This window comes from Epinephelus fuscoguttatus, linkage group LG5 (genome assembly GCF_011397635.1).
Source record: "Epinephelus fuscoguttatus linkage group LG5, E.fuscoguttatus.final_Chr_v1".
NCBI lineage: Eukaryota > Metazoa > Chordata > Actinopteri > Perciformes > Serranidae > Epinephelus > Epinephelus fuscoguttatus.
The window spans coordinates 44183530-44208782 of NC_064756.1; the positions used below are offsets into that span (position 1 = coordinate 44183530).

The 25253-nt window shown below is 40.9% G+C and overlaps 2 protein-coding genes across 3 annotated transcripts in view; both read left to right on the forward strand.

Moving 5' to 3' along the window:
- Positions 1–8112, forward strand: part of ppm1da (protein phosphatase, Mg2+/Mn2+ dependent, 1Da) — a 48422-nt gene extending 40310 nt beyond the window's left edge. For both annotated transcript variants that reach the window (XM_049576764.1, XM_049576765.1), the window contains one exon: positions 5866–8112. In XM_049576764.1, coding sequence (XP_049432721.1) covers positions 5866–6258 — 393 coding nt within the window. In that variant the 3' untranslated portion in view covers positions 6259–8112. The remainder of the gene's footprint in view (positions 1–5865) is intronic.
- Positions 8113–24496: 16384 nt separating this feature from the next.
- Positions 24497–25253, forward strand: part of brip1 (BRCA1 interacting helicase 1) — a 215084-nt gene continuing 214327 nt past the window's right edge. The window contains exons 1-2 of the mRNA XM_049576740.1: positions 24497–24690; positions 24844–24965. Of these exons, the coding sequence (XP_049432697.1) occupies positions 24873–24965 (93 nt within the window). The 5' untranslated portion in view covers positions 24497–24690; positions 24844–24872. The remainder of the gene's footprint in view (positions 24691–24843; positions 24966–25253) is intronic.

Sequence of the window (25253 nt, forward strand, 5' to 3'; positions counted from 1 at the left end):
ACAATATCGCTATTTGCAATTGCTATTTCAATATAATAATAATAGGTGGTCACCTGACCATAAGTGCTGCACACACCAGGATAGCTTGTGGACGTGATGCCAACAAAGTCCACACACTACAGGACAGGTAGTCATGTTCAGAGGCACACACGTTAACATTTATTTACATTAAATCACAGCCTTTTATGCGGTTATGTAATCGCACAGCCTGGCATTGCGATTAGATTATCAGATCATGCATCATTAGATCATGCAGCACTACATTAAATTCAGTACACTTTGATTGGTCCGAAAATGAAAGGAATTTCCACGTCTCCTTTGTTACGGGATAGTAACAGACCTCAATGTAGTTCTTGAGTATCATATTTAAATCTGCTGCATCAAATTTGAATCTTCAAAGCTGCATGCGGAATGTGCAGCTGTCACATTCAAAATAAATGGAGAGGTTAAATAAATAGGTTATATCATTTTGTGAATTCATACAGTTCGTCATTTTCTGCAAGCATTCCTCTATCACCTCAGTTGAAGCAATATTGTTGCTTTTTACTGTAATGCTTTCTTAATAATAGACTTGCAGCGATTAAAATTTTTTTGGGCCAATACCAATTTCCGATTTGCAGAGCGTTTGGACCGCCGATTCCGATTTCATTTTTTTCAAACCACTTTTACAGCACACAAGATATTGCAATATTTTCTATCTTTCCTTTATTAGAGCATTTTAAGCAAGACACAACCAGCTTTTCAATAATCATCTCAAACAAACAAACAAAAACAGTGACACAGGTTAAGAAACATTTTCCTTTTTGCTCAAATATAACTTCAGGTACAGTATTAAAATAAATAAGTAAAAAAGGGATACATAAATAAAAACATAGATAAATAAAATAATAACACTTGGTTTATAGCATTTGCAAGTAATTTCTTGAATAGACAAAAATTCCATACGGCCGACATGATGTAGGTCGCCTGTACGAAAGGATCTTCGGCACGTGCAACACGGGCAATTAGCAACTTTCTCCTCTCTTTTGATGTGTGTGCGTGAATGATTAAGGTGAGAAGCCATATTTGTAAGAATTGAGTGTAAAACTATTTTTCCTTTTGTTTATTTCAGAACCACACACATACACACTTGTTGTGAACTTCCTGCATTGAAAATTAAAGTGTTCCTTCAAACTTGATTCTCTGGCCGGAATCATTTACTCCATAGTTGTCCTACCCAAACCATTGTGTCCCTGAGGTCCCCTTCCTCACATCGCCCAAGCTGTGAATTGCACATGTGCATGTGTGTGAGCTGCTGATGTCACTGGATGTCAATCATGTGGCGCGGTGGGAATTTGACCAGCGTTTTAAATCGGCATATTTTAGACTGACCGGCCGGTCGCAGGTCATGGCCGATCACGTGAAAACCGGCCCAATTCCAAGCGCTGCCGATTAATCGGTGCAAGTCTACTTAATAACCTTGAAAGACAGAAGTAGACATCATGCAGCTGATCAGTTTTTCATGGGAACACACTAGGGCTGGGGCGATGCAAATTATTTGCGTCAACGCGTCGGTTCAAACAAAAAAATGGCGGCGTGCAGCAGCAGCAGTGTTGTGCTACTGTGCTATGGCCAAATTAAATGCTGGAATTTGTTATTTACGTGACAATGCCTGAATGCAACATAGGCTCCGCTCCATTGACTGTGTGCACAGTGCCATGCTGCGGGTTCGGGCTGGGCTCGGTTATAATTGTTTCACTTGGGTTGTTTTCGGTCAGGAAAATGCAACCTGAACTGCGTTCTAGTGTGTGTGTGTGTGTGTGTGTGTATGCACGTGTTTGTGTGCGTTTGTGCGTGCATCGGTGCAGATCAACGCCATGCGCATTACAGAGAGCAGTGGAGAATTGTAAACGTGCGACCATGTAGAGACAGAAATGACATAAGATAAATAACATAAGGCTATTTAGTTTATTTAATAAAAAGACAAGGTATAGACCTGTTCTATAGGAAAGGTGACCTTAAATGATGTTAATGTTAATAAGAAATGTTTTGGTATTAATATTGTTTAAATTGCCTCATTTATCAAATAATGGAAAAATAATCGACAAACGAAAAAATAATCGTTAAACTAATCGAAAAATTAATCGTTAGATTAGTTGATTAATCGAAAAATTAATAGTTAGATTAATCAAAAAAATAATCACTAGATTAATCACTAGAAAAATCATTTGGGACAGCTCTAGAACACATGGAGAGCCTGAAGCAGAAAGTTAACACAGACAGTTGATAACCACCTTTGTGGTACCTGTTATGTCTGACTGAGGCTTAAGGGTTTGTTGAGCCAGCTTAGGCAAAGAGAGCCTGACTCTGTTGAACTGGCTTCATAATACAGGCCTCTGGGGTAGGCAGTTTAATTTTGACTTGATTAGACAAAAAGTTCCTTAATAACCTTTTAGCATATTGTAATTCAAGTGGATTGGGATAAAGCTAGACTTCAGCACCTCTTCTTGAATTTAGGCTGAATCAGACAGTGCCTTTTCCAGATTTTCGCCTACCCCAGCTTTAAGTAGACATTAGGGCTGTCAAAATTGCTCAAAAATGACGTTCGAATATTCCTTCTAAAAATAACTCATAGGTTCGAACCATTCGAATTTTTTTTTTTTTCGCATTATGTCCATAAGAGGGCAAACTAATACAAGGAAACATACTTGTAAATGTATTAATACAAGGAAACATAGCTACCTGTAGGTATTTTTATTTCAACATAAACATCTTTGAAAACATTTACATACCTACACATTAAAACACATAAAACAATTATCTATAACATTACGTTATAAACGACCACGGACCTCTCGCTCGCCCCCCCCTCTCTGACCCATGGCCACACCGCCCATGTTAACTGATTGTGTCATCCACACCGGCTGCGCCGCGCCGTGCAGCTCCGTTTCTGCGTCTGAGCCGCGAGCGAATGTGTCAAGCCGGGGGGCGACGGAGGCAACAGCTGGGAGCAGAACCGCTTGTCGACCAGCAGTACTTCCTCGGGTGGTGTGGCCCTGGCGTTTATGCAGTGCGTTCAGTGCAGCGGCCCAGGCCAACGCACACTCGCAAAGAGGACAGCTGCGGTGGTGTTTTTTTTTTCTCCACAATCGAATATCAATTTTCACATTTGAAGGTCCATTTTTTTTTTTTTTCAAATTTAAATTCGAATTTAGAATATTCGTTGACAGCCCTAGTAGACATACATTATTAGGGACCGAGCCTAGAGGCAGAGGACTGCTCACAGAGCAGTCCTCGCCCTATTGTTTTTGGTGCGTTTATTCTTTCTTTCTTTCTTTCTTTCTTTCTTTCTTTCTCCCGCCGCCTCTTTGAACTGGAATTTGACCCCCTAAACATGCTCAAAAACTCACCAAAATTGGCACGCACATCAGAACGGGTGAAAAATTTTAGAAAATCATGTAATTAACCCCTAAAGTGCCAAAATGGGCTCTCTAGCGCCACCTAGGCACACTAAAATGGCCGCTGTGGCCTGTAGGAATGTCGTAGAGACATCAAACAAAAACTGACGCGTTCGTCTCATCAAGCTCTACAATTCTCGTGCTCACACCCCTGACCTAAATCCAACAGGAAGTGAGCTGTTTGCCCTTTCAAAGTAAGATTTTGCCTTAAAACTGCCTTTCCTAAAAAATCTTCTTGTCATACACCATTTATCCTATCGGCTTCAAACTTGCACAGATGACAGATCAACTCCTTCTAATCAAATGTTATTTATAACTTTTTCATTACTCGATTACTTTGGATTTTATGGCCTCCTAAAGGTGAGATGTCAGAAAAACGTCCTGACGATCTTCGAAAGCTGCCCCATAGGAAATGAATGGCAGCAGGGGGAGAAAGAGACCAATCTTTGGGCTTTTTCCAGCTTTTACAGCGTCTCCATACTTTGTGCTACAGACTCCATTCCAACTCTCAAATGTTGCCACAGGTCTCATCTATTCACTCATGTTTTCATCTTTTTCATATCTTTTACCGTTTTTGATCGGTGCCTCTCAAAGTACCATGAGCAAAAGTGGAGAAATTGTCAGTTTACAATGGGTGTGTATTGCACGGAATGCTGCGCGTTAGAGTGGAAAGAGCTCTAAAAATCGTCTAAAAATTTTGTCTTTAACTCGCTGCCATGGCCACAATTTTCACTGTACATACACAATTTATACCACAAAACGTAGGAAAATTTGTCCTGCTCACAGATATGTTGACATGGAATCTCTCACATGTACACATTTTTGCTGAGTGGCTCCAAAGCGAAGGGAGCGCCGATTTTTTTCTCATTCACTCCCATGTAAACTCAGAGGAGAAATTTCTGGAAACAGCTGGGATGCAACACATTTTAAACTCGCTCCTCTGACCACATTTTTGACTCTCACTCTTCACGAGAAGTGGCTGTCTCTCACCATCACTTTATTTTCTTGATTGGACCAATGGTTTGGGTATGGGAAGAACTTGTTCGAGGAGTTCAAACCCATTATAAACAGCCTTTGCTGATCTGCTCTCATGAGCTCTCTCTGTGCCCCTCACGTGCAGGCAAGTCATTAATCGCCATGACAACGGCTGCACACACAGACACGCGTATACACAGTTCTGAGTGTCTGTGTGTCTCACAATCTTTAAAGGACAGATTACAGCAGCAGAAACTTCATTTGAAACAGCAAATACACATTATTAACCACTAAAGTGCCAAAATGGGCTCTCTAGTGCCACCTAGGTGCACTAAAATGGCCACTACAGCCCGTAGGAATGTCGTATCAAGATCAAACCAAAACTGGTGTGTTTGACTTACAAATCACGCGCTGACACCCAGGACCTCAATCCAACAGGAAGTGAGCTACTTGCCCTTTCAGAGTAAGATTTCCTCTCAAACGTGCTCATAAAAAAACACATCTCCTTCTACACCGTTTATCGTATCGCCTCCACACGTGCCACCTCAACTGCTGCTAAACAGATCTTCTGTATAACTTTATCTCTTTCACCATTACTTTTTTTTGATGATTGGATCAACGGTTTGGGAATGGGAAGAACTTCTTCGAGGAGTTAAATCTCCACTAAAAGAGTCTCTCTGTGTTCTGTCTGTCTCTCTCTGCTCTTCTGCCAGGTGCACCTACTTCATCATCATGGCAACTTCTGTCACACACAAACTCATAGAAACATGATGTCTGTGCGTGTGTCTACATCTTACATTCAGACATGACAGGGGCACAATCTCCATTTTAACCCTTTAGGTGCCAGAGTTTATTGAGGAAAATATTCCATTTTCATTTCAACATTTCAAAAGACTGTGGCTTGAAAGTGGTGAGAGATAAAGGCATACTGTAAATGAGAAAACTATTCATCATGACCCAAAGTTTGTGATAGGAGTAAATTAACTCATCTAATTTGCATATTGTGATGTCACTCGGCGGTGGCCATATTGGATTTCATAAATCTCAGTAAAACAAAATTTTGAACACATTTACACAGTAGATTTCTTTTGTTTTCTGCTGTTTTTGTTGTCTCTTCCTCAAAATAAAGGAAGAGGAATCTGATGGGAAGAAATTCGCCCATCTAATTTGCATAATGTGACATCACTTCTACATACCTACAGCTACAGAAAGCATTCAAACATCAAAACGTTCAGCTCTGTAAGGATTTTCTGATGTTTGTGGCAATATGTTTGATATTTCTAAGTAATTCACAGTGACGACATAAGCTGGGGGCCGAAACGGGCGCGAGTGCGAGGTCCCGCCAAACGCTGCTTGTTTTGTATGGTATTGTAAATATTGAGTAGTTCAGCTATCTACATTTATAAGTGCTGATGTTTGTCCTTTTTTTTTTTTAAATCCTTTTCTTCTACAGCGGCCTCTGGAGGAAGACACTCCCTCTGCCATATGTGAGCTCCTCCCTGCGTTGGAGCGACGGGATGGACTATCAGGAAGCAACAGTCTGTACCACATGAATCTGTCTGACCCGTTCACTCTGACTCTACTGTGTCCAAACAGTAGTGCTGAGTTGCCCAGTCAGTCCAGTCCCACACATTGTGTGGCAGTTGGCAGCAGGACAGCCAACAGCAAAAGAATTATTGACAGATCATCATCACCTTCATCAGGCCAGTCGACTAAGAAGGCTAGACTCAGGACTGCCGACAGGCAGCCACTGGCCCAGCACAATGCAGAGGAAAAACAGAAGGAGTCCAATAATGTCTCCCCCATTCTCCCGCAGCATAACAAGACCACAGTGTGTGTGTGCTGAAACACACACACAGACATTATCAACCTGCTGCCTCCCACTGTCAGCCTTGTCTCCAGTGGTGTTTCTGTTCCTTACGTTTGCAGTTGTCCTGCACATTCTTACAGTTTAAACCAGCCTTGCTGTAGGGACTATGGAAAGACTTGTCGTCTTGTTCAGCACTAGTACAATACTCATTTAAAGTTTATGGAGTGCTCACTTTTACATAACATTTTGTGTCTTTGTTTTAAAATTCTTTCCTAAAATGCTGATTAAATATGTCTTACGCCACCTTTTTCTGGTAACAGTTGTATGAAATAAGTATGATTAATGATGCTTGTGTAAATATTATGCGTTTTGTAGTTGAATATTGAGTCAAACCTTTCATTTAAAACAAATAGATATTTTTTTATACATTCTTTTATTGTTTGATGATAAAACATGAACTTAAGCAGAGTTCCACCACAGTTTTCATATTGTTTTTACTCTCACCATATATCATTGTGTGCACACTCTGTGTTTAACCCTATTTATGTATTTTTATTCTCATTATTTTATTTGATCACTGGAGATTTGTCTTGAATATAAACTGAAGGTGCTGCTACAGTCACGAACCAGTAAGCTACTACATTGTGTATATTGATATATAAATATATGTGATAAGTGTTTGCAGCATTTTTTTTCTTTGCGTATGTGTTTGAAACAACATATTGGCCCCTGTGAGGTTTCAAATAATAGAAACAGTTAAGTTTCAATTGCACAATGCATCTTAAGGAATAGATCCCCTCTTAATCATATTGTATAATTGTAATTTGTAATGAAACCTTATGGTGGAGGTTGTTTTTTTTCTTTTTTTGGTGTCTTCACTTCCCCTGAGCCAGCTCCACCCATTCATACATCAGGTAGTTATTTTCTGTGTGTCCCGAAAAGTTGGTATGTCTGTCTCTAAAATGATGGATTTCTCCCTGTGTTTGTTACCTCCAGGTGGCTCTTAAACAAAGACTTCCTTTGGTTCTGGGGAATCTACAAAAAATCTGAGGTTTACAATCAATGTTCATGATTATTTTGTGTTGCCGGACTTCCACTGTGGCTGCACTTGATGTATAAGTGAATTTCATGTTGTCTATGTTTGACCACACGTCTGTGACAATAAGAAAAATGCTTAATCTCAGGCATGTTGCTCCCAATAGATGGCATTGTCTCGCATCACCAGTCCATTCTACCACCTTGTTTTATCTGTTTTGCTTCAAGGCAATAGCAGTTTTTTCTGTTTTGTTGAGGTTGACTTAGAGGTTCCTTTAGCATTTTCCTTGTACAAGCCATTGTCCCTCCATGTTGCAGCTTCAGTTGTATGGTTACTAATGTATGCACAAGGTTCATTGGTGAGTAAATACACAATGCATGGACTTAGGAGAATATTTTGCACTATTATGGTGACCTTAATTTTGTTTAAGAAAAATATTATTTTTAATTTGAAAATGATTCAGCTAGGAAAGAATGACATCATTGGAGTCTAAAATGAAAACCGCAAATGTAGGATATTTGAAGTAAAATAATCCAACTATTTTAATTTCAATTATGTAGAAGGGAATCCTCATTAATGTGAGTAGAGTTTGCAGAACATGGCTGTTAACCCTTTTGTTACTGACAAATGATTCAGATGAAAAATATTCATGAGAGAATAATGATCAATACAAATAAGAAACATTTCAGTCTTTGTAAAACCTTGTTACATGATGATGACATTTCATTGAGCTAAGTGCAATTGCTAACAGGAATTTGTAGCATCATGGATTGGTTCAAAACTATTGTACATAGTGATAATGTTGATGTTTGACTGGTTCCCTCTGCAAATACAGTCTGTTACTTGGCTCGGGATTCCCATACCTGTTTTCTATACTTTTTTGGAGATTTTTCAGAAGTCTTGGTATACTCATTTACTCTGCTGAATAATTACATCCTTGATTCAGATAGCTGTGCTAACAGCATAAAGTGCATGTGTACAGTGTAAATGTGAAAAACACTTATCTGGAAATGAACCTATTTAAATAAAAAACTCTTAAGTAAATTCATAGCTGCTTTGTGAGTAAATAGTGACATATTAGGGTTCAAGCCCAGAGGTCTAGAACCTTACTGTTTTTGTGCTGGTTTGTTATTTCTATTTGTTACCTTTCACCGTGACTCCAATTGCTGTGAGCTGGAACAAACTAGAAACATGAAACTTGGTGCAGTAACTGGAAATGGTGCGCAAATGTTTCTCAAGCAGTATGACCCAATTATGCTACATGTTGGCGCTATAATTTACCTCAGGTGGCACGGTGGTGCAGTAGTTAGCATTGTTGCTTCACAGCAAGAGGGTTGCTGGTTTGAACAAGAGATGGGGGAGCCCCTCTGCAGAGTTTGTATGTTCTCCCTGTGTCAGCATGGGTTTTCTCCTGATGCTCTGGCTTAAGTGGCTGTAGGTGTGAATGGTTGTCTGTCTCTTATGTGTCAGCCCTGTTGTAGTCAAAACTAATAAGCAAAACTAGTAAAAACAAAAAAACAAAAAAAAACATGGCAGCTTTCAGTACAAAAATGGCCATAACTCATTAACAAAATATTTAATTATCACAAATGCCGGTAGATGGGCTCAATAATAACGATTGCCCGATTGCCCGGGGCAAGTAAAACTCAAGGTCGGGCATGTAAACTAACAACTCACTTGCCCGATGGGGCAAGTTGCTAAAAATAGTAAAAGTTAATAACTAATTGATAAAATGCATGTATTTTAAAACGCGGTCCTTCGGCTCTGCTGCAGCGGTCTCTCTGTCTGAAGTCACAGGCACACGCTGTGTAACAATGTCCTGCCCACAGCCCCCATTGATTGGTTACATGGCACAAGTGAAGCCAATCAACACTGAAGCCTCTCTACAGTGCAGCATATAAGAGAAGAGGAGAGAGCCCTGTCTTACCTCTTCATAAACTAAAGTCATTATTTTGCGAGACAGACGCTTCATATAATAACATAACAATATACTATTTATCGTGTTATGTCATCATGTCATTTCTGTCTCTATATGGTCACGCGTTAACAATTCTCCTCTGCTCTCTGTATCGCGCACGGTGGAGTTCCGCCACACACACAGGTGAACACGCTGCTCGCACAGCAGCGCAGCGCGGTAGTCTTGGTGCTGAGCTTGTGTTGCGTTCAGGCGTTGTCACGTAAATAACAACTTCCAGCACTAAAATAGGTCATAGCACAAAACAGCAGCATGTCAAGTGACTTTTTACTTTTATTATATGCAATAAAATTGTATGTTCCTAAATCTTGAGACACCTCATATGTAAGCTAGACAGACATTTTATCTGCTCATTACTGTGCACACATGTACTGTATGTACTTAGTCCTAAAGAGCCCTTCTGGTGCCAGTAGATACATAGAAACTTCCCAGCAGGCTGTGCTTTGCAAGCATACAAATAAGTTTCACGCATGTGAAAATTATTTTTCATGCGTGTGCTTCACTTCCACTCCTACAACTCCATCCTAGGGTAAACACTGCTGTGTGCGTTTTGTGCAACAGGTGGATGTGGTAGTCTACTGGTAGAGTAAAGAGGTAGCGTTGAAGTAGAGTAGAGCAGGGCAGAGAGATGGAAGCAAAATATATTAAACCCGGTGTTAATAAAGCAGAACTGGAGAGAGGGGTGAAAAATAAATACAGGTGAGCATGGCTCAAGTGGAGTGCAAAATTATAGACGAAGAACGATTGATAAAGATTGCCGCTGACATCACTCAAAATGAGTGAGCAATCGTAATGAAACTCACTGGAGACATCTGGAGTGGCGTTCTGAATATGCCTACCAAAAGTTACACCAATCAACAAGGTGGCGCCACTGTAATTAAGGCCAATACTGGAAAGGCCATGCCTTGATTAATTTTGAGGTTATCAACACAAAACATGGTATACAGTGTTGGGATTCACAGGACCACAGATGGTTTATCATTTGGTAAAATCATCACTGGACAATTTAAAGGCTTTTACCTCTGCATGCTCTTTGTCTTCAAACAAAGAGGGCTATGCGACACCCATCTCCACAGGAGATCTCACCTCACACCTCAGTGAGACTCAAGTCCCAAAACTTGATTGGACAAGACCTTTTACAGTCACATGTGACTCTGTGATGTCACAGCCATCTGCACAAGGTTTGCTCCTTTCAGATCTTTCTTTCTCTTCATGCCCTGGAGCTTCAACAGCTCACACCGCTCTCCAGCTGGGCTTGGAACAGCCCAGAGGCCTAGACCCTGGCTCCATAGCCCAAACCACTAAAGAGAGAGCACCTGATCACAGACTCTGGCAAACACAAGGTTTGCAACTAGCTTTCCAGCAACAAGGAACTAAGTGAGTTAGCACCCAGCGTCTAACTCTGCAAGGACCCCAAGCGACCAGCTTCCTCGGATCAGAACCTTTGGAACAAAGGACACAACAAAGACTGCACCTGGAACCATCTTCCCAGCCTTCTTCTGACGGCTAACAGAGCAGCACACCAACCAAGTGACTCTTTCTCCCATCCATTCAAGGATCGGTAACGTAACAACTGGGCATAGCTTATCACAGCTTTACAGGCTAAGCAAGACTGTTTAACTTGTTGTATGTGATTTGATGCTGTTCATTGAGTTATTGTTGTGATTGTTGGCAGTTAGGTCATTGATTAGTTGGCTTCGCCAAAGCTAAGTGTTTAGTTTGCTAATACTGTTCACAAACAGATTCTTGCACACAACTAAACAATCTCTACACTAACCAGACTGTTTGCAACACACGTCACATTGACATAGACTCATTAACAAACAGGCTTTCAACAGAGCTACACCCAAACAGGCATTTCAAAGTTCCCACTTCTTTTCCTTTGTCTTTGTCCTGACCACACGGTCAGACAAACACCTCCCCCGATCTGAAGCCAGCTTTGATTCGGCCATTTCGGTAGTTCTCTGTTGTCAGCCATTTTTCTTTGTAGGCCAAACGGCTCCTTGATCACCACACCCGCCTTTGTCTTTCTCTTCTTTCTCTCTCTCTCTCTCTCTCTCTCTCTCTCTCTCTCTCTCTCTCTCTCACACACACACACACACACACACACACATACACACCAAGCTTGTATATAGTTAGTTAGAATTTGTGTGTTTTGGTTTGCTTTGCTAACTTGTGAATAAATATAATTCTTTGGAATCATACCTGCTGTCTGTTTAATGTTGCACAAGAGTGAATGAATAGTCAACCTCTGCTGCATCAAGAACTCCGAAATCCTTCAGGCATTACTGTTAATTTTGGTTGTTGTCATTAATTTAATTATTAATCAAACTCCAAATTAATAGTTTATCGTATTTTATGAGACTGATATCTTTAACTGGCTATCATTTTTCCCTTTACGGGAATGGTGCCCCACAAGGTGATTTAATGTTAATTAAGTCACATTATTTAACATAATTATTAATTATTAATAATAATTATGGATTATTTCCGATAGCCAATTAAATCCCAACATATTTGATGCCTCCGTGTAAAGCCTAACATGTTGACCCCAACATTTATGGTGCCGCTGAGTGAGGTAAATATATGTTGACCCCAACATATTTGGTGCCCCGTAGCGAGGCGTAGCACTGTTGACATTCATTCATATTTGTGCAATATTAATATCGGCATACATTTTTGGTTCACACCAAAAATCTTTGATTCCATTCTTGGACTACCCAAAAGTCTTTACATTCACCACTAGTCTGCTACAGCAGTAGACATTCAGCTGTACTTACAAAGAAGTACATTGTGGTGAGAATTATTTTCTTCACAAAGACAAAGCAATTTGAGAGATATTGTGTAACTGATCACCGCTATCTTAAGCCTCATAGTGTTACACTAGAGTTGCCATTGCTGCTAGCTATTCAAGTTGACCTACCCTGTAGAAACTTTTAAGATTTTGGTTCAGCATTTGAATACCACGTATTCAATGCAGTCTGGTCAAGCTGTCAAACTTTGCAGTTGATTCTATTGTTCCTGTTTTCCTTTGAAATTCATCACAGCGTGCCACTGGACCTGTGGCACAGAGAGTTTACGTGAGAACTGGCTGTTACTGCCAAGCATTTCAGCCTAAGTAAAAGAATGAGCAAGAACCACAGTGTGCTAGCCCTGTGAAGTTTGTACCTCGCTGTTACGATCTAAGTTCCAGCTTGAGTTAACTTTAAGAAACAACTCTCTAACTGATTCTGCTACACATTTTAGTTAGTGCATGTTGTTGTCTTTGCAGGCAAATTTACTGTCGTAAATTCCTGTCCCTAATCTTTGGTGCCTGTTTGTGTTGTAGCGACCCCTCCTCCACGCTACCCCCACACTGAAGGCCAGTACATTCTTTTGTTAGGCTAGTGTACTCACAAGTTACATTCAAAGGTGTCTGCCAAGCAACACCACAGCCAATTTAACAGTTGACTTGTGCTAGGACAACCTGTTTTAGCCTTACCCTTCTTAAGACCTAACAATGGCGAACCCCTATTTAGAACAGTTTATCTATTCCATCGCACAGAGCCTAACCTCTGGCTGTCCAGAACTCATCAGCAGATTAAGTCTCGGTGAATGTATTGAAGAGATAAACTCTCTACTCAGTGACAACTGTGATGTATAGACGGCATCCAGTAGTACATTGTTAAAATGCTTGCTTCTGATCTTTCACAGGCAAACCACCCTTGCCTTTCAGAGCAAATCAGCCTTAGAAAAGGAGGTAGAAAGTCTAAGAGTGCAAAATGCTTCCCTCCTCCATGAGGCACAGATGGCTAACAAGAAAGCCATGCGCTATTTAGATGATTTACATTCAGCAGAGTTAGACCTCTGCTCACATAAAGAAGAACTGTTTAGGCTTAGATCAGAACATCTAGCCCCAGCACAGTCTTACAGCCAGTGTGATTCCAGCTTTTCTGATTCCCGCTCCTCCCTGGATGAGAGGTTAACGCCTCCTCCACTCAGTAAGTGGAAATCTTTCCCACCAGACCCTAAGTCTTTGGGAATCAAGTCATTACCCCAACCTCCACCAACAGACAGAGGTAACAGTGACCTGACATCCCATGTCTCAAACACAGATGTTGAGGAAACAGGTAGTTTATCTTCAGGATATTCTGTCCCATGTCTTCCACAGAAACTGAGTTTTGACAATTTCACCCATGCGCAGGGGAAAAGGGGGGTTGAAAACCATTCAACCTCGGCCTTTCACCCTCAGAGACCTGCAGCATGTGATTTACACCTCCTTAGGAATGCTAATTTGGTCTCGCCTTCACCAGAGAGGACATCTGACTCCTCTCACTTTGAAGTGCTTGAGTTTTTAGCTACAGACATTGAACTGTTTGATCCAGACAACTGCGATCAGCATATTGATGATTATTTGAGAGAGCTTGACAACTGTATAGCTGACCTGCATCAGGCAACTGAAAGGGAGAAGATTAAACTTTTGTGGAAGACCAGCTCCAAAGCTGTCCACAAGTTTATTTAGTGCCAGCGTCCCAGTGTCAGAAGTAACTACACAAAGCTCTGTCAAGCACTGAAAGAAGAATTTTCTGCCACTGCTGACGAGATTGATTCTATGGTTGCAGCCCTCCAAATTAAACATTCACGTCTTGAGAATCCTAGAGAATATTACAACCGTTTGAGACACACGTACTTTCAGGGCAAGAATGCACCAGGCTTAGATGAGAATCCAAGCTTCAGGTCCTTGTTCTTGCGTAACTTGCATCCTTGTGTACGCACTCACGTTGTACTCACGACCTGTAATGGTATCCCATCCATGCATGAGCTCAGGAAATTGACACAGGTAGCTTGGGAAACTGCTGTCCCTTCCAAAGCCACAGGGATACCAACTGAACCTGTCAGTTCAAATCCTGCAGTGTCACACAGATCTTCTGCCCCAAAACACCACCTTCACAACAGCTCGAAGGGGGATGTGAAAAGACAGCAGGGAGACAAGAAGCGTAACCTCTATGTCCCCCAACTGCGTCGAGATGGCCATTCACAGAACAGAAGCTGTAGAAGGCCATACTCAGAGATTCTGGCCCAGAACTATGACCTGCCAAGTGACCAATCAGATGATGAGCACAGCATCTCTGACATGTCTGACCGCAGTTCAGACGACAGTCAGAATCTTTCAGACAGTGACAGCGCCTCTGAATGCCTCTCTGCTTCTAGCTTTCGGGAGCGTTACAGCCCTGAGCCACCAGTTAAGCACAGGCACTCCAGAGCTCGCTCCTTGTTTAGTCCACCCCTGTACTGACAGTAACGCAAATGCTAATCCAAAGTACCTTGTTTCTTGCAGTTAGGCAGACTTGAGTTGCCAGCAACAGCAGCAATCTCAGTAGCTCTAAATAGTAATAGCCAGACACACTGCTATTAGTTTAGGTAGCCTAATTTCTGATTGGACTGAGACACCACTGTCCAACTTTGCAGGTACACTTGGATTATTTTTGTAAATTCTTGTCAGTTACACCCCTAGTTTCAAAACACTAAGTTAGGACATCACGTTATGACTTCACACACATAGTCATACACATGCCCTTCTCATCGTAGATGACTCCCTCTCTCCATCTCACCTACCACCTTTACATAACTAACATTCCTTTTCTCACTAAAACCTTCTGAGAAACTCAAGTTACTTATTTTACACCATGCCAGTGTCATTGTAGTTTATCTGGAGTTTGTTCTGTAACCCGAAGGTTTTGTTTTGTACTTAGAGACTATTCTTGCTAGGCCGAGATAGATAGTACCAACAAATGCCCAGTTGGTTAACAAACTGGCCAGATGTTACAATGTGAATGGACTAACAAATTAACTTTTCAGCTGTGGACTGAAGATGTTTTGCCCTCAGGATCACACATCAAGTGCAATCCTTTGACCAAAGGGGGGATGTTGGGATTCACAGGACCACAGATGGTTTATCATTTGGTAAAATCATCACTGGACAATTTAAAGGCTTTTTCCTCTGCATGCTCTTTGTCTTCAAACAAAGAGGGCTATGCGACACCCATCTCCACAGGAGATCTCACCTCACACCTCAGTGAGACTCAAGTCCCAAAACTTGATTGGACAAGACCTTTTACAGTCACATGTGACTCTGTGATGTCACAGGCATCTGTACAAGGTTTGCTCCCTTCAGATCTTTCTTTCTCTCCTTGCCCTGGAGCTTCAAAAGCTCACACCGCTCTCCAGCTGGGCTTGGAACAGCCCAGAGGCCTAGACCCTGGCTCCATAGCCCAAACCACTAAAGAGAGAGCACCTGATCACAGACTCTGGCAAACACAAGGTTTGCAACTAGCTTTCCAGCAACAAGGAACTAAGTGAGTTAGCACCCAGCGTCTAACTCTGCAAGGATCCCGAGTGACCAGCTTCCTCGGATCAGAACCTTTGGAACAAAGGACACAACAAAGACTGCAGCAGAAACCACACCTTCCCAGCCTTCTTCTGACGGCTAACAAAGCAGCACACCACCAAGTGACTCTTTCCCCCATCCATTCAAGGATCGGTAATGTAACAACTGGGCATAGCTTATCACAGCTTTTCTTGCATTCTTGCACACAACTAAACAATCTCTACACTAATCCAGACTGTTTGCAACACACGTCACATTGACATAGACTCATTAACAAACAGGCTTTCAACAGAGCTACACCCAAACAGGCATTTCAAAGTTCCCACTTCTTTTCCTTTGTCTTTGTCCTGACCACACGGTCAGACAAACACCTCCCCTGATCTGAAGCCAGCTTTGATTCGGCCATTTTGGTAGTTCTCTGTTGTCAGCCATTTTGCTTTGTAGGCCAAACGGCTCCTTGATCACCACACCCGCCTTTGTCTTTCTCTTCTTTCTCTCTCTCTCTCTCTCACACACACAGACACACACACACACACACACACACAGACACACACACACACACACACACACCAAGCTTGTATATAGTTAGTTAGAATTTGTGTGTTTTGGTTTGCTTTGCTAATTTGTGAATAAATATAATTCTTTGGAATCATACCGGCTGTCCGTTTAATGTTGCACAAGGGTGAATGAATAGTCAACCTCTGCTGTGTCAAGAACTCCGAAATCCTTCAGGCATTACTGTTAATTTTGGTTGTTGTCATCAATTTAATTATTAATCAAACTCCAAATTAATAGTTTAGCGTATTTTATGAGACTATCTTTAACTGGCTATCATTTTTCCCTTCACGGGAATGGTGCCCCACGAGGTGATTTAATGTTAATTAAGTCACATTATTTAACATAATTATTAATTATTAATAATAATCATGAATTATTTCCGATAGCCAATTAAATCCCAACATATTTGATGCCTCTGTGTGAAGCCTAACATGTTGACCCCAACATTTATGGTGCCGCTGAGTGAGGTAAATATATGTTGACCCCAACAACAGCATCTTTGGATGCAACTTTCTATTATAAATGAGTGAAACTGATAAAAAAAAAAAAACAAACAAAAAAAAAAAACAGGGCCCCCCCAAAGGTGGGGCTTAGCATGGCCCATAACTCTAGTTTCCTTGAGCAATCCTTGTTAAACTCAGTGGACACATCAAGTATTAACAGCTGAAAGTACAGACCAAGTTTCGTTCATTCTGTGAAGGGGGGCAGATGTGACTTTGAGTGTGCTGTTATTGAAATGCTGCACACACTGTAATGGTGGGATAAGTTTATGACTGGTCTTACTCCTTCTTTAGATGGAAATAAACAAGCTGAAGTGAATTTGCTCAGTCTCGTGAAGATGAAAACCCACTTGTTGCAGCCAACAGAAGCTGCCTCCTGCTGTTGGTTGAAAGGGCTTGAACCCTCAGATTGTGGTTTGCAGCTGTATTTTTTCATTTTAATGCCTTCTGCATGTTTTTGCTTTGATAAGACTGTAAACCATAATAGCCCACAATGGTCAGTGGTTACAGTGGTTTAGTTTGAATACTCAAATCTGAATCTTGTATTTTGATTCTTGCCGTCATATGACACCTGTTTAAGAAATATAATACCTTTTCTTTCCCCTCACATCTTACAAAAATCTCCTTCCCTCTCTTCTTATTGCTATTCTAACATATTTGTATTTTCATAATGACAGCCATTCATATTTGGTATTCTCACATCCATCACGTTTATATTCACCTTAATTTTAGCGATGCCAGTTTTATTTACTATCTTGTCAATAGTTTTGCTTTTTAATTATACATTGCTACTAGCATATAGTCTTATATTGTGAGTTTCAAGTATTAACATTATGCTTTTTGATGCAGTGTTACATAGAAATACAATTCATTTTTATTTCATTTTTCCTGCCTAAAGGTTTCTGATCCATCTATTTGAGGGTCCTTAGCATTTCAGTTGGTGTAATCACCAGTGGCAGTATATGGCTGACGTATTGCGGTAAGCGAGTTGTGTCATTTCCGGTGTTTCTGTGACAGCGTCTCTGTACTGCTCTGGTGAATTCCACTTGCCTGCTTTCTCACCTCAGTTGCTTTAACGCTGCTTTTACGTCTACTTCAAGTCATAACCCACACTGGTTCTGTTTAAGCACCTATAGCTCTCCTCCTTTCTACGACTTTCTCGCTAATCTCTTAGCTGTTGTTTGCACGCTCTTAGCCTTGTTAGCTACATTAGCTTAGCCATGACTTCTCCTTCTCCTGCTCTTTCCTGCTCGGTGTGTCAAATGTTCAGTTATGCCTCTGCCTCCTTTAGCGACAGTGGTAATTGTAACAAATGTAGCTTATTTGCTGCGTTGGAGGCGAGGCTTAGTGAATTAGAAGCGCGGCTCCGCACCATGGAAAACCATTCAGCAGCTGCGGTAGTTAGCCAGTCCCCTGTAGCCGGTGCGGAGCCACATAGCCTAGCCTTAGCCTCTGCTAACTGTCCTCCGGTAACTCCCGTTCAGCCGGGAGGTTGGGTTACGGTTCGCCAGAAGCACAGCTCCAAGCGAAGCCCACGGCTCACCACCAGCCTGTTCACGTTTCCAACCACTTTTCCCCACTCAGCGACACACCCGCTGAGGATAAAACTCTGGTTATTGGCAGCTCTATTCTGAGAAACGTGAAGTTAGCAACACCAGCGGCCATAGTCAAATGTATTCCTGGGGCCAGAGCGGGCGACATTGAATCAAATTTAAAGCTGCTGGCTAAAGCTAAACGTAGATTCAGTAAGATTGTGATTCACGTCGGCGGCAATGACGCCGATTCGCCAATAATCGGAGGTCACTAAAATTAATATTGCCTCGGTGTGTGAATATGCAAAAACGATGTCGGACTCCGTAGTTTTCTCTGGACCCCTCCCAAATCTGACCAGTGATGACATGTTTAGCCGCATGTCATCATTTAACCGCTGGCTGTCCAGGTGGTGTCCAGCAAACAATGTGGGTTTTGTTAATAATTGGCAAACTTTCTGGGGAAAACCTGGTCTTATTAGGAGAGACGGCATTCATCCCACTTTGGATGGAGCTGCTCTCATTTCTAGAAACCTGGCAAACTTTATTAGTAATTTAAATCCCTGACAACCCAGAGTTGAGACCAGGACTCGGAGACGCAGTCCTAAACGCCTCTCTGAGCTTCTAGTTCAGTTACCCAGCTATAGTTTTAATAGTTTTATACAAACGGTGTCTGTCCCCCGACCACCTAAATTATCTAAATCTAAAATTAAACAAAGAGGAGTTGTGCATAACAACCTCATAAAAATTAAAACCTCTTCTGTGACAGAAAGACAAAACAGGAGAATTAAATGCGGACTGTTAAATATCAGGTCTCTATCGTCTAAAGCAGTATTAGTCAACGAATTAATATCAGATAATCATATTGATTTACTCAGTCTTACTGAAACCTGGCTGTGTCAAGATGAATATGTCAGTCTAAATGAGTCCACTCCTCCCAGTCATAATAATACCCACATTCCTCGAGGCAGCGGCCGAGGAGGGGGAGTTGCAGCCATTTTTAACTCTAGCCTGTTAATCAGCCCTAAACCTAAACTAGATTTTAATTCATTTGAAAGCCTCGTTCTTAGTCTTTTACATCCGACCTGGAAAACCTCGCAGCCACTTTTATTTGTTATAGTGTACCGTGCTCCTGGCCCGTATTCTGAATTTTTATCTGAATTCTCAGAGTTTTTATCCAGTTTAGTTCTTGAATCAGATAAAGTTATTATTGTAGGCGATTTTAACATTCATGTCGACGTTGATAATAACTCCCTGGCTACCGCGTTTATCTCATTATTAGACTCCATTGGCTTCAGTCAGGGTGTACATGAACCTACTCATTGTTTTAACCATACCCTCGATCTAGTTCTGACGTATGGAATTGAAATTGATAACCTAAAAGTCTTTCCACAGAATCCCTCGCTATCGGATCATTATCTGATTACTTTTGATTTCTTTTTACTCGATTACCACACTCAGCAACAGTTACTATACTAGATGTTTATCAGATAGTGCTGTCGCATAAAACTTAAGGAAAGATTACTTAAATTCAATACCAATACCTTCAGTAACAGAGGTTTCCCGTGCCGACTTTAACCTCTCCTGAATTGATCATTTTGTTGATAGCACCGTAGGCTCGCTACGAACAACGCTCGACTCTGTAGCTCCTCTTAAAAAGAAGTTAAAAAAGCAAAGAAAATTCGCTCCTTGGTATAACTCTCAAACCCGTAAGTTAAAACAAATATCGCGAAAATTTGAAAGGAATTGGCGATTAACCAAACTGGAAGAATCTCGTTTAATCTGGGCAGACAGTCTCAAAACTTATAAGGGGGCCTCCATGTGCCAGAGCAAACTATTACTCAGCTCTAATAGAAGACAATAAGAACAACTTGGAGTTTCTTTTCAGCACTGTAGCCAGGCTGACTGAGAGTCAGAGCTCTGTTGAGCCTTGTATTCCCTTAGCCCTTAGCAGTAATGATTTTATGAGCTTTTTTAATAACAAAATTCTAACTATTAGAGGCAAAATTCATGACCTCCTGCCCTCAGATAGTACCTATCTAACCTCAAACACAGCTGTAAAATCTAATATATATTTAGATTGCTTCTCCCCAATTTCTCTTCAAGAATTGACTGCAGTGATTTCTTCATCCAAATCATCAACGTGTCTCTTAGACCCCATCCCAACTAGGCTACTTAAGGAGGTCTTTCCTTTAGTTAACACTCATATATTAGATATGATCAATATATCCTTATTAACAGGCTATGTACCACAGTCTTTTAAGATAGCTGTACTTAAACCTCTACTAATAAAGCCCACCCTGGATCCAGAGGTGTTAGCCAACTATAGACCAATATCTAATCTTCCCTTTATGTCAAAGATCCTTGAGAAAGTAGTCGCAGACCAGCTGTGTGATTTTCTCCAGGATAATAATTTATTTGAGGAATTTCAGTCAGGATTTAGAGTGCATCATAGCACTGAGACAGCTCTAGTTAAAATTACAAATGACCTTCTGATTGCTTCAGACAAAGGACTCGTCTCTGTACTTGTTTTATTCGATCTTAGTGCGGCGTTTGACACAATTGACCATCAAATTCTGCTGCAGAGACTGGATCACTTAATTGGCTTAAAAGGTTCAGCACTGAGCTGGTTTAAATCTTATTTATCTGATCGTTTTCAATTTGTTGACGTTCGCAATGAACCATCCTTACGTACTAAAGTTTGTTTTGGAGTTCTGCAAGGTTCTGTGCTCTGACCAATCCTGTTTACTCTATATATGCTTCCTTTAGGTAACATCATTAGAAATCACTCTATAAATTTCCATTGTTATGCGGATGATACTCAGTTGTATTTATCAATGAAGCCAGAAGAAAGCAATCAATTAACTAAACTCCATAATTGCCTTAAAGACATAAAAACTTGGATGAGCACCAATTTCCTGATGTTAAATTCAGACAAAACTGAAGTTATTGTTCTTGGCCCCAAACAACTCAGAGACTCTTTGTCTGATGACATAGTTTCTCTAGATGGCATTGCTCTGGCCCCTGCCACTACCGTAAGAAACCTCGGAGTAACATTTGATCAAGATTTGTCTTTTAATTCTCATTTAAAGCAAACCTCACGGACTGCATTTTTTCATCTGCGTAATATTGCGAAAAATTAGGCCTATCCTGACCCGAAAAGATGCAGAAAAATTGGTCCACGCTTTTGTTACCTCAAGGCTGGATTATTGTAACTCTCTATTATCAGGTAGCTCTAGTAAGTCCTTAAAAACTCTCCAGCTAATTCAGAATGCAGCAGCACGTGTACTAACAGGAACTAAGAAACGCGATCATATCTCTCCTGTTTTAGCTTCTCTGCACTGGCTCCCTGTAAAATCCAGAATTGAATTTAAAATCCTACTGTTAACTTATAAAGCTCTAAATGGTCAAGCTCCATCATATCTTAGAGAGCTCATAGTACCATATTATCCCACCAGAACACTGCGCTCTGAGAACGCAGGGTTACTCGTGGTCCCTAAAGTCTCCAAAAGTAGATCAGGAGCCAGAGCCTTCAGCTATCAGGCTCCTCTCCTGTGGAATCATCTTCCTGTTACGGTCCGGGAGGCAGACACCGTCTCCACATTTAAGACTAGACTTAAGACTTTCCTCTTTGATAAAGCTTATAGTTAGGGCTGGCTCAGGCTTGCCCTGTACCAGCCCTTAGTTAGGCTGACTTAGGCCTAGTCTGCCGGAGGACCCCTCTATAATACACCGGGCCCCTTCTCTCCTTCTCTCTCTCTCTCTCTCTCTCTCTCGTATCCTATTACTGCATCTAGCTAACCCGGCCATTCTGGATGTCACTAACTCGGCTTCTTCTCCGGAGCCTTTGTGCTCCACTGTCTCTCAGATTAACTCATATCGCAGCGGTGCCTGGACAGCGTGACGTGTGTGGTTGTGCTGCTGCCGTGGTCCCGCCAGATGCCTCCTGCTGCTGCTGCCATCATTAGTCATTAGTCATACTTCTTCTGTTATTATACACATATGACTATTGTCACACATGTATACTGCCAGATATTAATACATACTTTCAACATATTGTACCGCAGTAACCAGAACTATAACTATAATATTATTACTTTCATTAATGTTGTTGTATACTGTCATTACCTGCATCTCTCTCTCTCTCTCTCTCTCTCTCTCTCTCTCTCTGTGTCATATGGATTACTGTTAATTTATCATGTTGATCTGTTCTGTACGAGATCTATTGCACGTCTGTCCGTCCTGGAAGAGGGATCCCTCCTCAGTTGCTCTTCCTGAGGTTTCTACCGTTTTTTTTCCCCGTTAAAGGGGTTTTTTGGGGAGTTTTTCCTTATCCGCTGTGAGGGTCTTAAGGACAGAGGGATGTCGTATGCTGTAAAGCCCTGTGAGGCAAATTGTGATTTGTGATATTGGGCTTTATAAATAAAATTGATTGAATTGATTGATTGATGTTGCTTCTCCTTGGGTCTCATCATTTGGGTGTACTAGTGTTTGTCAAAACATGTCAGTAAAAGTAAGTGAGGGCTGTCTTAAATCAAGATGCTCAGCCCCTATGGGCTTACAAAACACACACAACAATTATAGGAGTTCTTTATTATTATTATTATTGTTATTATTATAAGAAATGAAGAATATTATTTATTGCAACATTTCACCCATCTGTGAGAGACAAAACAAACATCGAAAAAGGGAAAAATGCCTGCATTCACAAATGTCCTTTTGGTAAATTTAATAAACCAACTTGGGTGGCAGTACCAGAAACACAGACGTTTCGACAGAAAGTCTTCTTCAGTGTGTAACGGTTACGGAAGTGGCGTTTAAGTACGCTCGAAGCAATCAGAGCAGGTGTCTGGAAAGACACTTTACACTTCCACCATACAATGTAGTGCCAACTCACAGGCAAAGAATAAACACAATAACAATACAACAATCTTAAACAAGTGTGTCATGGCAAAATAGCAGTAGATAACCCAAAAATAGATATACATATGCATAATAAGTTCTGCTCGTACAAAAAGGCACTGTGAACAACAGTAAAACGTGTGTGCTTAAGGGGGCAAATAAAGTACCCAATTTTCGGATAACAATCAGATCATAAGTGCACAGGAAAAGACTTACATACAGTTATTGAGTAACTGTCCCTCTATTACCCAACAGATCACAAGTGCATATATAGAAAAGCACTGAGAACAGCAACGGTGTGTGTGTAAAGGAGCAGAGTATGTACCAATTCTCAATTCACAATCAGATCATAACTGTGCAGAAAAAAACTTACAAGAAGTCACTGAGTAACTGTCCCTTAATTAGCAATCAGATCACAAGTGTCCATAAAGAAAGACACAGTAAACAGTAAAAATATCTAGATAAAGGGGCAGAATAAGTACCAAATTCTCTATTAACAATCAGATCATAAATGCACAAGATATAAGCTGCATAAATTCAATGAGCAGCTGTCCCTCAATTAACAATCAGATCACAAATGCACAGTAAGAAAAATAAAGTGCAAAAAAGTCACTGGGTAGCTGTCCCTCAATTAATAATCAGAACACGAATGCACAGTAAGAAGGATAAAGCATAAAAAAGTCACTAAGTAGCTGTCCCTCATAAAACAATCAGATCACAAGTGTACAGCAAGAAGAATAAAGTGCAAAAAGGTCACTGAGTCTCTGTCCCTCAATTAACAATCAGATCACAAATGCACAGTAAGAAAAATAAAGTGCAAAAAAGTCATTGAGTAGCTGTCCCTCAATTAACAATTGGACCATAACCATAAATGGTATCATGGACGATACCATAAATCAGTCTATAGAAATCACAGAAAACAACTTAACAACTATATTCTACGGCACTGCTAGGGCGTTTCGTGCATAGCCATATATATATATATATATATATATATATATGTGTGTGTGTGTGTGTGTGTGTGTGTATGTATGTATATATGTCTATGGTTTCGTGGGTCGGGTTGGGTCCTGTGCTAACGTCATTTCCGTGCCAACGTCATTTCCGTTGTATTTTTGTCAAGCTTCAGGCTGTAACCATCACAGACACCATGCTTGAAACGAGCAGGCCACATTAACCATTCCAAATAAAAGCATACAAATCGTGACTTATTACAAATATTGGCAAAATACGTACCCAATTAAAACGTGCAGGTTGAAAACTATATTCTTTCAAAGTATTTTTGTATAGCAAATACGGAAATAATGCTTTTACCACCAATACATTTCATGATGTTTCACAATGAGGATCTTATTTTGAAAGATTGTAGGAAGCTCTATTCGACTAGCCTACTCAAATGTGATTTTGAGAGCGGGAACTATCATGGTGTAGGGAATCTGAAGAGCGTGCACTGCGTTCGTCAAACCAGTTTCTTTTTACATGGTACTGGTTACCAGTTCAACAATGAATTTTGGATGCCAGTAATCAAAGTAAAGTAACTGGAACAATTTGTAATGCATTAGCATTAGCTTTTGTGGGCAAGTTAGTAACGCTTATAACAGGTGAGTGTTTCTCAACATTCAGGAAACGTTAGGTGACTAACTTACTTAGGCCTACACAGACAGGAAAAACGTGAAAATTAACGTTTGTTAAACTGCTATAATGTGTCTGTATAACGTAGCTGGTAGGTTTATCAGACACGATTCTTGTTTCAGATCTGTCTGTGAAGTAAGGACAGAAGAACATGGCTGCTTCCTCAGTGGAGTACACCATCGGAGGAGTGAGGATCCTCTTCCCCTGCAAGGCTTACCCATCCCAGCTGGCTATGATGAATTCAGTGAGTATAAGCTTCACCTCTTGATAAACTAAACAAAGCAAAGCATCTGGGCTATAATGTAAAGGGATGTATTGGGTGTTTACTCAAGGAGTAGGCTAATGAGATTAACCTTATTCACTTTATTAATCCCCCTGAGGGGAAATTCAATGTTTTCACTCTTGCTTGTCAATTACACACAGGTCTGAAAGACACACACATGCACAAACAGGACCTATACATGCACAAAGTAGAGAGATCTCAGAGTGAGGGGGCTGCCCTTTGGTCAGGCGATAATACAGCATTTGTAAT